The sequence below is a fragment of the Natator depressus genome, chromosome 2 (genome assembly GCF_965152275.1).
Source record: "Natator depressus isolate rNatDep1 chromosome 2, rNatDep2.hap1, whole genome shotgun sequence".
NCBI lineage: Eukaryota > Metazoa > Chordata > Testudines > Cheloniidae > Natator > Natator depressus.
The window spans coordinates 21,074,424-21,088,954 of record NC_134235.1 but is presented as its reverse complement, the minus strand read 5'-3'; the positions used below and the strand labels follow the sequence as shown (position 1 = coordinate 21,088,954).

Here is a 14,531-nt window from a genome sequence, read left to right as displayed (position 1 = left end):
CACAGATCTAGAACAATAGCACATGTATTCTAGGATGTTATTTTGTCTCTTAATGAACAGCACTTCGTTACTGCTGCCTTCATTATCAATTTGTATCTTGCTTTGGTGCAAGTGATTTTGACATATTCATTTCCCACACGCTTCCCTTTCCTATCCTCAATATTAATATTCCAGTTAAGTGAATCAACCCGTGAAGTTTCTGCAACACCAAATGCACCATACGCTCCATCATACAAGATCTTGAGCATTTCTAGTTTGTTTTCCAATGTCAAGATGTAATTTAAAACCAAGCATTTAAAATAGTGTTTCAATTCCAAGGTCTAAAAATAAGATTAATACACTCCATTTCAAATCTTTCTTAAAAGAAAAGTTACTCCATTGGTTGATATGCCAGCCAAAACATATTTTGTTAATCGTATAGCATAAACATGAGAAATCTCAACGTAATTTAAGTCAAGCTTTCAAAATCTGTGTACTGTTAGAATTCCCAAGACCAGACCAGACCAGACCAGAGCTCAATCTAGACCAGTATCTTGTCTCTGATAGTGGCCAATACCAGATGCTTCAGAGGAAGGGATGAGAAAACCTGCTCAAGGTAGTTAATGAGATCAGAGGAAGCTTTTTCATGGTGGCAGGCTGACCCCCAAACTTAGAGGCTGTCTTATGCCGTGAAGCATGAAGATTTATATCCCTTCCAAAACTCGTTTAATAGTCACCATTATGGTTTTTCTTGATAGCCATATAAGCATCTCATTCTTTTTTTGGAATCCTGACCATCTCTTCCCTTCAATGGTATCTTATGTACAGCCTTATGTACAGATATTTCTTTTTAGCAGCTTTTAGATTTGCCACCTTTCAATTTCATTGAGCATCCTTTTGTTCTTATATTATGAGAAAGGACAAACAGAAGTTTCAATCTACCTTCTCTGTATCATTCATAACCAGCATCTGAGAATATTTTTGTATTAGATGAAAATACATCTACCCTTAACTTGTCGATAGATAATTAGAATAAAGCAGATGCACGGCCTCTTCATGTTTCTATGAAAATCTTTTCACTCTGACGGATTCCAAAATGCTTTACAAACTATATGCATGGCCTGATTTACAAAAGTGGTGAGCACATGTATCTTCATGACTACAGGTGCTCAGTTCCTTTGAAAGTGAAGCCAACAGGCAACCCCATTCACCCATCACTGATATACATGCACCTGTGGGATCAAAGAGGGCAGCACTCCCCTACTAAGCAATAGTGCACTGTATTATTTTATTTTTGAAAGGGAAATGAAAAATAATTTCCCCACTTAGTTTCACTTAGAGAACTGTGAGTACCCAGAATGCAACTTTGTTCAAAAGAGAAGCAAGTGTGCACAGAACCTCTCACAAGTGGTAAGGGCAAGCCCATAATCTCATGAAGAGTTCTACAACTGAAGAAAGAAATAATGCTATACACAGAGCAAGGATTTAGGATGCAATGGTTTTGCAGCAACCAAGGAAACTCTTTACTCACCAGAACCCCTGCAGGGCCAGGAATGATATGTTGTAGTTAATAGTTAAAGAAGAGAATGACATTAATTTCATCTCCTTTCAAAACTAAGGCATCTCAAATCCAACTTCGCTAAAAGGAAAAACATCAAGTTTAAGAGGCTGTACTGCACACAACTAAAAGCACTGACAAATCAAAGGAAATCAGGTTAAAAAGGTGGTTTAGCCCGTGTTGCGTTTCAGGATCAGAAGACTGTAGATCAGTGGTTTTCAACCTTTTTTCATTTGCGGATCACTAAAAAATATCAAATGGAGGTGCAGACCCCTTTGGACATCTCAGCCAGTCTGCAGACCCCCAGGCATCCACAGACCATAGGTTGAAAACCATGACAGTAGAGGATTAAAAAGAAAATCTAAGTCTAACCTATTGTTCTACCACTTATGCTACTGTTTTCTTTTCTATTTCTCTCAGCCTAGACAATCTAAACAGACTTGCCAGTTTTACTTTCAGGGCCTCGTGCAATAGCACAATGCTGCAACGTACACAATCTAAAGACTTCAGTGGAAAGCTTGTATGGGTTAAATGTTATAAATTTCATGGAACCACCCCTACTAGTCTAGGGTTTTTGTAACAGCTTGGTCAGCTCAAGAAACTGATCCAGTCATGGTGGAAGTCTATGGAAAACTCTAGAAGAGAGCCACCACACCACAGGAAGAAGTATCTCTACTATTTAGATAAGTGGTGGGCAACCGACAGGCTGCATGTGGCCCACGGGCCGCAAGTTGCCCACCACTGATTTAGATACTTCCAAAGCTCTTTCTGAACACCAAACAATAACTGATTCCAGAGCACTGAAATGCAGCCACCTCTTGCAATATGGCAATTTAATGAGCATAGCAGCTATAAAAAATTCAAGGGAAGGAGCTGAGGAATACGAATCAGGTGTAATTTTGTTATCAGAGAGCCATTTTCTTCACTTAGTTCTTATTGGAATAAAGCCCACATCCCAACAGCCCACATCTAAATGGATCTAGTAGTGAAGTACACACACTGTATTGTCATAATCACATCAGTCTGTGAGATGTCAAGGGTGGAATGGCCCAAGATATTTGGGCTCTAAAAGCATCCTGCCCTTTCTTGGAGCATAACATCCTGGCTTGAAACCAGTCCACTCACCAGCTGCCAACAAGTATGACATCATTCATGGCACATTTTCACTACAGGTTCATAAGATCTAGCAAACTTAGCTTCAAGAAACTAAGTTTAAATACAAACAGACTGGGAAATTATTAAACATGTTAAGAAAATGTATTAATACAGTATGAGAGGATACACACCCACTGGATATCTTTACGTTTTTTCCACTCTGAAAGTCCCTCTCAAACACATGCAGACCTCCATTAAAATGAGAAGTCTTAACTAGACTCTCTCTTTAAATAGAGTAAGTCGTCTGTAGGAGGAGGAAAAAAGCTACCCAGCTGCAGCTATTGCAGAACCTGACCTAGTATCCAATGGCGCATTCTGCAAAAAGAGTTGTATACACAAGAAGATAATTCTAAAGAAGTCATGTAAGGGGAAACGTTTAGTTACATGTTCTTCAATTCAGATTAGAACACCACACTTGTGAGAAACTCTGAAGAGAAGATTTCTCCACAGAGACTCATCAATAGAAGCCTTTCATCCACTCTAACATTATGAATCAGCTCCTGTGTATGCACAGCAGACGCTTAAACCCACAATATTTCAGTTGGCTCAAAACTAAGATTATTAAAATTTCAAGAGGCATCCACTCTGGTTAAGGCATACGGGGTAAATTCTCAAAGCAACACCAGGGCCTACCCATGGCCCGGTAACTCCATTAACAGCACTAGGATTTGATCAGCTAAAATTTTACATAGCCCTTTTAGCCTAAAAAAGTTAATTTATAACAGTGCCCCATACCACACGGTACCTGTGCATGGTACAATATTTTATGCATCTTATGTGCTAACCAGTGTCTCCTTTACAAGAGTCACACCATGCAAAGCATGCACCACCAAGTCCACATGAGAGACGCCCATGGTTTCAATGCCAATGGTTAAGTCTAACACAAGCTCCCTCAGGCCAGGAGATGAAATGATTTCCAGGGCCAAAAATCTTTTCCCAAGATGTTGAGAAATGCCTCAACTGATCACAGCTGTCAAGGCAGCACATAGGGAGAAAGGGAGTTCTCTTGGACAGCCTGGCCCAAACCATATAGGGTTTTACCCTTTGGATAGTTTCAAAATTCATGATATGTATCCGGGTTTATTACAAAAAGTTTATTACTAGCTAAGAGGAGAAAAATAAAGTAATTTCCAAGCCCCAAGCTAAACACCTAAGCCAAGTTTCAGCAAAAAGAATCATTAAGGGTGGGGGGCTACAGTTATTACCAACTCAAAATAAGGCTTAACACTGATGGGCTAACTCCCCCTCAGCTACAGAGCCATTACACAAAAGCTATTTCACAACAACATTGAGGGTCCAACACGCAAACATGGTGGCATTGCTAGTTTAAGGAGAAAGAGGACTCAGACCCACAGGTGATATCACTCCACCACCACCACCCCCTTTCTTTTTGGTAGCATAAATTGAATTTCTCAGGTAGAATAATCATGAAGAGCACCGAACACAACAAAATCATCAACAACAACAAGTTAACTCACTTAATTTTACTTATAGCAGACACAGAGCTATATCTACACTATAGACCTTACATCGGCACGGCAATACCTCTGCAACTACGCAGCTGTAAGGTCTCCCGTGTAACCGCTCTATGCCGACGGGAGAGCTCTCTTCCGTCAGCATATTTAAACCACCGCCAACAAACAGCGGTAGCTATGTCAGCAGGACAGCATCCCCCGCCGACACAACACTGTTCACGCTGGAGCGTCTGTCGGTGAAACTCATGTTGGTCAGGGATGTGTTTTTTTCACACCCGACTGACAAAAGTTTTACTGCCAAAAGTCCTAGTGCAGACATAGCCTAGATCAGCGTTTCTCAAACGGGGGTCCACGAGGGTCCTCCGGCCCCGCTGATCAACTCCTCTCCCTCCCTCCCAGTGCCTCCTGAAGGCCGGGGGAACAGCTGTTCCCCAGCATGCAGGAGGCACTGGGATGGGGGGAGGAGCAGGGATGGGGCAAAAAGAGGCAGGGAAGAAGAGGGGCGGGGTGGAGCGGGGCAGGAAGAGGTGGGTCAGGGATAGGGTGACCAGATGTCCCGATTTTATAGGGACAGTCCCGATATTTGGGGTTTTTTCTTATATAGGCTCCTATTACCCCCCCATCTCCGTCCCGATTTTTCACACTTGCTGTCTGGTCAGCCTAGTCAGGGGTGGGGCCTTGGGGGAAGGGGTGTAGTGGGGGCAGGGCCCGGGGCTGAGCAGGGGGCTTGGGGTCCACGAAAAAAAATCAAATCAAAATGGGAGTCCTCAGTTCGCTGAAGTTTGAGAACTGCTGGCCTCGACCGGTATCTCAGCCTGCATCTGAAGATTAGCACAAACAGCACAGCACTGCTCCGCTTTTGCCTCTTCAACAGCTTGTTGTTGGCTAGTGACAGTGTGACAGACAGAGATAAAACAGCCACTCACAGAATAGCCAGCTATGGATCCTTCATACACTATAATCCCACAGGTTAAAGTGCTCCAATCAGTCCCTTCCTTTAAAAACCAACACAGTTGCTGTACCCAATGTTTTTGGCCTCATGTAAATCGGGGGGGGGGGTAATCCTCATGATCAGACTTGGATGAGCAACTGTAGAGATTATCTTCTCCACCTTCAAACAAGGGGAAACCATCAGTGAAGTCTGAGGCGCTGACAAAGTTCAGAGAGCACAGTAGTGAAAGCCAGAAACTCCTGAACTCAAATCCTTGCTCTAAGTCCTATTCCATTTACAGCCTTGGGGAAAACGTCACCAAAGCTCCAAGCCTCACCTTGCCCTTCTGTTAAGGAGGGGATAAATATTCCTACGGTACCGGTTCCTGTGAAGCTGGGTACTAGCGTTTGTAGAGCACTTTGAAGATGAAATGCACTATGGGCTCAACCCTAGTGCCAAGCATTCCGTCTTCAATCCAGCAAAGCACTTCCGTGCACAAGCAGTCCCACTGACTCTACAGGGACTTCTTATGTGCTTAACGTTCAGCACGATCTATACATTTTAGTGCTCTGCTGGATTGGGGACGGTATATAATGCTAAACTGACAAACCTAAACACAAAGAGAAAACAAATCCACCCTGCTGAGAGGCCCTCTGGGGGGACTCCTCCTTACTAATTCAGAGCCCCCCTGATTCTGTGGGTTCAAAGTAGACCCATGCGTCTTTTAAGTACAGCTGTCATTTTACTATTCTGCTCTGTGCCATGGGATTCTTCCCCCCCTCCTCCATCGAATACCTTGTATAGACATTTCCACGGACAGATTGCTACTTCCCTCCTGATTAAAAATGGGGATTTGTAACTGAAAAGCTGAAAACACCGAGACAATGATAGTGGTGCTTCTGGAAGATATTCTATACCGATACACAAAAGTGCTCCATCACTTAGAGCAACAAATAGGTGACCAAGAGACATGCATACACAGTACAGCACTTGCTATTGTATACGGCTGGTTTTAATGCATCTTTTCCAGGTTCAGAACCGAGGAAGCAGTGAACTCTGAGAAACATCAGTGTTTGTTATGTATTAACCAGTGCTGGGTGCATAATTACAGAGTCTCGTTATTCTCAAACATTTGTTCCGTCAGTTGTATTTTTTATGCAAAGCTGCACAACCTCTTCTAGGCTACAACACTGGAAACCTTACTATGTAGCTAGCCCATGGCATTCTGCCTGATCGGAAAGGATTTTTTAAAATATTTTTTCCCTCCACACTATATCAGGAAACAAAACTGTCCTCTAAAGACTTGAGGGGCAGATCCTCAGCTGCTGTAAACTGTCATCACTCCACTGCAGATGATTTACACCAGCTGAGGATCTGCTGCTAAAAAGAGGTTGTAGTTATGCATTTTCATCTCTCTGCCACAATTGTATGGAACATACCAGTAGGCCCAATACACTGATAAGCATTCAGTATTTCTTTTCCTAGACTATCACTCAAGCTTCGTGATAAATTCATGAGATTTTTTTTCTTCTGAAGTCCTTAAGACACTTACAGAAACATTCTGCAGCTGTTCGTAAAGAGCAAAGAATTTCAGAGAAAGCAAGCTAGCTGCTTGCACAAATTGCAAACAATCAGCTGTATTTGCTATCCACAGAAGTGTTGACAGCAAAACACCTATTCTAAAAAAAGAAGCTGCATGGAGAAAAAAAGAAACACACTGTATAGTATAAATACAGGAGTCCCTATGCTTGAAATAGAGCTTGTCTTCAGGAACCATGTGAGAGAGACATGTAAATTCTAATGTATTATGCATTGCGGTAATGGAAGAAGTCCCCCTCTCATCTCCCTTTCCCCCCCAAAGTCTACAACTGTGCTTTGCACATTTATTTAAGTTAACCATTAAAAGAAAATAATGCTAGCCATATTAGAAACTGGATGGCTGGAAGACCTTAAATTCAGCTGTAGTATCTATATTTTACTTCAGTTTTGTTACTACCAGCTTACTCCAAAGCTTTTAGAGACAGCTTGTTTGAGAGATGCTATACAAAGTATCGTCAGGGTCCTGGAAGCAGATATATGTGGGCAGCCTCTTACGTTTGCACAGATCTGATCACGGGACCAGGACCGTTTCACACCATATTTGTGTGGTAACTGGCTCAGCACTTTGCTTACCCCAACAATGGCCTAGCATTGTTCGAGTCACATCACAAATATTTTCATCTGTTTTTCAAACGTGCATTTCCTTGTGTTCATACCAAACACAAATAAAAATGCCACCAGCTATCCCTAACCACTGAATCAGTCGTAGAACCTAACTACCAAATTGCTTCAAGAATTATAGCCATTTCCCTTGTGCATCTTGTGACAAATTTTGCCATGTACATGGTTTACAACTACTCTTCACTCTTCGCATATTGAAAATACATTGACAATCGGAAAAATACTCAGTACTTAATATTTCTCATCTCTCAACCACTCATATACATTCTCTTATCTATTCTCCTTTTGGGCCCACTCAGATTTCTATCCTTTCTATATCTCTACCAGCAACAGCCTTGAACATTTGACAGCAACGATACCACATTCCCATCCAAAAGAGTATTACTAGCCACCACAGGGCAAAATAAAGTTAGTGGTACCTCTCCAACTTAGCATTAAAAATAAAAGTCACATCAATTCTTTGTTCTCAATTACTTCATGGAGACTTCAACTAAAAGACTATAAAAATTTATATTCTCTTATAATTAGGCCTCTGTATTTCCATCCCTTATTAGGGAAGTGGGCACTGATCCTTAGAAACATGTGTTTTTATTCTCCAAGAAAATTTATATCCCCTTCTTGTATCTTTAAACTGCAAATCCCCCACCACCTCCTACATCTGGACAAATGAATGCACATATCAGTCATCTTTTAAGATTTGTTTTCATTAAAAAAAAAAGCAGTTAAAAAACCCTGTTCAATATAAGCCCAAGCAAACTCAGGAATATAATCAATGTAGGCCTGCCTGTTATCATTTATTTGTATGCTAGGAATGCCTGGAGACCACAATCAGGATCAGGGCCCCATTCAACCAGGTGCTGTACAGAGCAATAGCTCCAACAAGCTTACAGTCTGAATAGACCAAACAAATGAAGGGTGTGTTGGGGAAAAAGGATGCAACATGCAAGCAAGAGTGATGAGTGGCACACAGTATCTTTGTTCCTTTTTGGGGTGAGGGAGGAGCGAATAATTATAATGTGGAATAGTGTGACTAAAGTGGAGCGGGAGGGAGTAAGTTAAGAAAAGCACAGAATTAGGAATAAGAAGGAAAGGAAGAGCAACACTGAAAAGGGCGAGCATGATCTGCATCTAAAGACAGGATTGTTTGAAACATGTTCTTTAAAAGCTCACCACAAAATGATCTCCACACATTTGCTGTACGCGATGAGAAATATTGAAATTAACAGCATACTACTGTACAGTGCTTCTCAGTGTTTTCTTTCCAGAAAGGAGTTACAATCCATTCAGATCAAATGCTATCTTCCCACAGGGAGCTACAGAAAGCACATTACATTCACAGGGAAAACTGTACAGTGTTAGCACAGCACATAAATCTACTCCTCAGAGGGCACAAAGCAAGTGTTCATTTTTTTAATTTGGACCATTTTGAAAGAGATCTTACATATAACATCTGTACATTATCACCTCAAGAATAGATTGTAGGGAACAATAGTTCATTAAGAATGGACAGCTGAATTTCTATGATTCGCTTGAATTCTGAAGTTGCCAAATCCTGATTCTGGAGCAAAAATACCAAGCATGGGACCAAATGTGAGCTTGTCAAACATGAGTCTGTCATAGTGAAGACCCTGCATACTCCATGATAAATCTGACCTAAACTTTGCAGCAGAGGGCCTGGATTTTGCCTACAGAGCAAACTGTAAATTCCACAGCAGAATAAGATAAAGTAAAAAACTGAAGGGGGAGGGGTTCCTGAATTATATATTAAAATGAACAATACAATATTCCTTGTGTTATTTAATTTGATATTCAATTTAATTGAGAAAGTAAATAAGGAAGCGTTATTTACTCCTTCTCATTACACAAGAACTAGGAGTCACCAAATGAAATTAATAGGCAACAGATTTAAAACAAACAAAAGGAAGTATTTTTTCCAAACAATGCAGTGTCAACCTGTGGAACTCTTTGCCAGAGGATGTTGTGAAGGACAAGACTATAACAGGGTTCAAAAAAGAACTACGTAAGTTCATGGAGGATAGGTCCATCAATGGCTATTAGCCAGGAAGGACAGGAATGGTGTCCCTAGCTTCTGTTTGCCAGAAACTGGGAATAGGCGACAGGATGGATCCCTTGATGATTACCTTCTGTTCATTCTGTTCTGTTCATTCCCTCTGGAGCACCTGGCATTGGAAGATAGGATACTGGGCTAGATGGACCTTTGGTCAGACCCAGTATGACAGTTCTTATGTTCTTAATTATACAATGCTCCAAATTTTTTAATTTACACATAGCTGCCAAACTTTGCACTGAAACCACACCTGCACTGTAGAAGTTGCTGGAAAAAGATTTGGAACTTTTGGCACTTCGGAAATTGAGAGAAGCAGTTTATGACTGTGGACTAGAAGCAAACTAGTTCAATGTTTCTGCTAAGACAACCAGCATTAGACTGGTTAAGCTTGCTAACATAGTCATCATTAAGTTTCAAAGTTAACACACCATTGAGTCTATTGGGGGAGATCACACTTTGGAGCTATTCTTTACAGGCTCAGAAGCCTTGTCCACTCTAAGGAAAGGTGGGCATCAATAACAGAACAGCTGAACTGGTGCTAAACACAGTTTAAATACAAGCATAGATATGGACAAGCAGTTCCAAATGGAATATATCCGCTTCTACGCTTGCAATCAAACAGTGTTCATCCACACCCATTGTTGACACATGCAATGGGTACTTTAACACTGAGTCTCTGTTCACACTGTTCATATTTGGGGTTTTTTCATCACAATGACTAAGAATAAAAATTAATAAAATGAAAGGGCTGGATTCTGTTGCAAATTCCACACCACTGCAGAGAACACAGGGCTCTGGCTGTAGCCTTCCCATTATGGGAATTACGGACAGATCCTGCAACAGGATAAGTGGGCAGACCCCTGCTCAGATCCCAACAGCTTTGTAAGGAGTCCACCCCCCACAGTTCCACTTGTACGAAATGGTCCTTAGAAAGCAAAGTTCCATTTTACTGCAAAGGTACAGCTAGCTGAAAGCACCCATTAAGCTCTGAAAAAATTATTTTTGTAAACTGTCATTATCCTTGCACATAATTAGTAAAGACAGCTAATATTTCATTAATTGCATTGATGTAATTTAATTGCTTTGTTTAGACTAAACAATAAGGAACATTGTGCTTGTTTATCTAAACAGTGATCAACAGGGGTAAGAATTGGGGCAGTGTTCTTTTTCTTTAAATCTAATACACCCCTTCTAGCGTTCAGTCTAGAAAACAGGTTCCACTACTAGTAAAGATTTTTTTTAAATCCACACCTGTTCCCATTTCTGTAAAGCAGCAGTGTTAAAATCTTTCAAGTGAGCAGAGTTTCTGTGCACGTAACACACACACAACAGCAGCAGCAAAACAAGATGCATCATTTTCATTGGAGAGAAGTAAAGACACGTTCTGCTCTTCTCTATTTAAATTTAAAAAAAAACAGATTTAATCTGGCAGAACAAAACATCTGCTAAATGTCTCTTCTTGAGGTATATTTAATGAAAATTATTACGGGGCGGAGGTTGGTTTTTATTTTGTCTTTTTAATGAAACCTACACTTAGTGTAAAAAAAAAAAAAGCAAAATTTGGAAAAAACCACGCTTGAATTACAGAATTCTCCTGATACACACACCTCTCCCCCAAACCTGCCGACTCTTTACAAGCCATGCTTTTAATTAAAATCTGTTTAGATGAAAATGCATGTGAAACCAACCTAAAAAATAATTCCTGGACCAGACACCTCCCCTCCCCCCTCCCACACTGTACACACCAAAAAACATTAATTTCTAATTAGATTTTAGCTAGTAAAACTGAGCTCCCATCCAGAGCACATCCACGCCCACCAGTGAATCCCTCACCTCTGAGAACTACCTCCACCTGGCACCCTCACTTCCCAGCCCTTCTGGGAACAGTCCTGTACAAATTAAAAATACATTACAGCATTCTACAGCAATGATTCTAAACAGTGTAACACTTCACTACTGGCTGTATGTAGACTATAGCTGGATTCCCTCAAATCTAGCCCCTCATCTATGCCCCATCCATGAAAGGCATCTTGCCCTTGTTAAGGAGAACATTGTACAGTATTCCGCAAGAAGAGCTGCAAACACTGTAGTAACGTTATTTTAAGCTATAGTGGTTTGGGACCGTTACTGCAGAGATACTGTAGTTTGGTTTTATTAAACGAGACTAGGCTAGAAGATCCTCCCTATAATTATAATTATATATATATATATATATATATATATATATATATATATATATATATATACACACACACACACACACATATACACACACACACACACATATATATATATCCTGCAGAGAGGCCCTTTGCAGTCAAGGATGCAGTCAACACCCCTTAATTGATGGCTTCCTTACAAGAATGATCTTCATAGATTGTGATTTCAGTTTGCAAGGGGGCAAAGCTATGAGAACTGATGCACTTTGCATTTAAACGGACTCAGGAAAGGGCAGCTACCATCCATATGAACATACCATATACAAAAAAATTAATCACAGATTAAGATACAGTTTCAACCCAGAAAAACAAATATACTTTTTAGTATCTGCAGGTCCAGATTCTTATGTTGCACTCATCATGGTGGTATATTGATGCCTATATTGCCCCTTTCAGCCCCACCCTAGGGCTTTCCAACACACTATAATAGGTGTCCTACACTGAACCACTTCTGGCCTTGTTGCATTTATTGTTAGGAATGGCACAGCCTAAACCAGTTTTAAAAAATGGTATAGGAAACGTTGGCCCTAAGGTAAAGAGACCTAAACTTAAACGTTCACGGACGGGCACTGCAGGAGAAGGACGTGGTGTCCTGCAAGTAACTCAAGAGTCAAAAACATCAACAATTACCTAGCATACTGCAAAGAGCATTTATAACTGATGCCACCACCATCCAAAAATTAAACATGGGGTCTCTGTCTCACCTACAAACTAGTGTAAGGGGCTTTGGGTGGGGTAGGGAGTTAATGCAATGACCCTTCAATGCAGCTGGAATTTATGGTGCAATCATGTGGTGCTTGTAAAGTTTACCCAGCGAAGGTTAGTAGATGGCTTCCCGGCACCTGGTCCCCCACTTCCCTCTCAATCACTTACCTTCATGTCGCTTATGATGGTCTGGAACAGCCCTCCAAGCGCACTACATTCCTTCTCTATCACAGCCTCCATTTTCCCAGCTCGATCACACAAGAGGACACAAACACTGCTGCGATTTCACAACCCTAAAAAAAAATAATCGCCCCAATCTCCCACCTCTAAACAAAACCTGAGCAGCTCTATAAAAAAAAAAAAGGCAAACCTAAAGGCAGCAGGGAAAATAACTGAAATCCTTATTTATTTTTTTAAAAATCCCAATGTTATTGGTGTCTATTTTCTACATACAGTCCCCAACAACCCCCCCAAAATGTCCTGAGATTTAAAACGAAGCTGTTACTATCCCCCCACACAAGGGCAACAACAAAATCCATCCTTGTGCATAATGGGTCATGCCCACAAGTAGAATCAAACCTGGTATTTCAATCTAAAACAGCATCAGCTGTTTAAAAATACATTTAATGCACCAGATCTGCTGCCTACCAAAAAAAAAGAAAATAACTATTCATTTAAGGCAACAAATCTGATCGCAAAGAAACGCATTTAATACACCCACGCTACAGCTTGCACTTAAAAAAAAAAGTAAAGGGCGTTTAACAAAACAAATCAAAGGCTTGCCAAAAAAAAATGCCTAATGCATTCAGAGCAACAAATTAATATTTCAATTTTAAAAGCCCAACTGCATTTATTAATGCGCTCGATCGCCTGGTTGCCACGGCGGGAGGGGAGCCAACTACGAATCTAATATTTCCAGAAAGCCCCAGTGCACGGGATTCAGCGGGTCTTTATTGGCAACCCCACCCCCGCGAGCCACCCGGCCGGCAGAGCTGCCCCCTCTCGTGCCCCTGTGCTGCGCTGACTGGCCTCTCACGCGGAACGGCGCAGGCACAGCTCCTCTAGCTCTCCTCGCGAGCGAGCGAGCGAGCGCGCGCGCTACTGCCCAGGCCCTGCTATCTCAACCCCCCGGGAGCGGGGGCGCGTCACGAGCGCACGGTGCTCGCACCGCCGCTGCTGATTGGCTAAAGGGAGAAGGGGCGGGTGGGGAGAAGGGAGCTGCTGGCTCCGGAGCGCGCACGGGAGTGGGAGCCGGACGCTAGCGAGGGAATGGCAGGGAGCTGCGGGTTCGAGTCCCGACTCTGCCACTGTGGGAATGAATGGTGGGGCTGTGCGTCAGGACTCCGGGGAGACTGGTCCTTCTAGGAAGAGGCAGTACTAGGATCCTGGGTTCTGTTCCCAACTCGGGAGGGGTTGGGGTGCTACTGACTTGCTATGGCTTTGCCCCTCCTGCCCCCAGCCATGAGAGGTGGCATGTGAGAAGATCCTGAGGTACAAAAGGCCTATATCCAGAGGGATTAATGAGCTAACCAAAGCGAGGGTGTGTGGTGTTGCAATCAACAGCGTTTTCTACCCTCTGTCAGGCTGGTGTTTGTACTCCCCACAATCTGCCCCTTCAGTTGCCAAATTGTCATGCAATTTTAAATATAGTGCTCACACCAAAAACCATGCTAGAAGAATATTTTTAAGGTTGTAAAGTCAAGCACGCTAGGAAATGCCAGAATTAAGGTTGTCTGTGCAGGGATCCTATGAAAAATTAGTGCAGTACATGATAATTTCATTAAACATTATCATAATGCACTCAAGCAAGCTGGCCAAATTAATGCTGCACAGGCCCCCTTAATGCTGGCATTTGCTAACTTTAGAGTGCTTGATCTTCTAACCTTAATAATGTTCTTTGAGAGAGAAAGAATGTCTAAAGTCCTAGGTTTTTAAAAAAACAAACTGAAAAAATAAATTCTATCATGGGGCATCATGCTGATACTCACTTGGTTCATCATTAGGTCTATTGCACAGACTTTTCCCAGGTAAGCTAATGGAGTAACTGATAGTAGTAGTAGACTGTCATCCTCTATGTGGACCAGCACTAGAGGGGGATGGAATGCTTTGTGCTCGGGTTTCATAGATATTTGCTGATAGCAAAGGCATGATGAGATTTGTGAGTCTTGGGTTCCATCCCAGGCACTGTAGAAGACTGTACTCTCCAAGGCACAGCGTCTGC

The 14,531-nt window shown here is 41.9% G+C and overlaps 1 protein-coding gene across 12 annotated transcripts in view; it reads right to left on the bottom strand.

Annotated features, from left to right (window-relative positions):
* Positions 1-13,192, bottom strand: part of MTSS1 (MTSS I-BAR domain containing 1) — a 180,110-nt gene extending 166,918 nt beyond the window's left edge. For 2 of the 12 annotated variants that reach the window (XM_074943865.1, XM_074943867.1), the window contains exon 1: positions 12,479-13,186. In XM_074943865.1, the coding sequence (XP_074799966.1) occupies positions 12,479-12,550 (72 nt within the window). In that variant the 5' untranslated portion in view covers positions 12,551-13,186. Of the gene's footprint in view, positions 1-12,478 lie in introns of all 12 variants that reach the window. The other 10 variants (XM_074943875.1, XM_074943872.1, XM_074943874.1 and 7 more) reach the window with 9 other exon arrangements.
* Between the last annotated feature and the right edge of the window lie 1,339 nt (positions 13,193-14,531).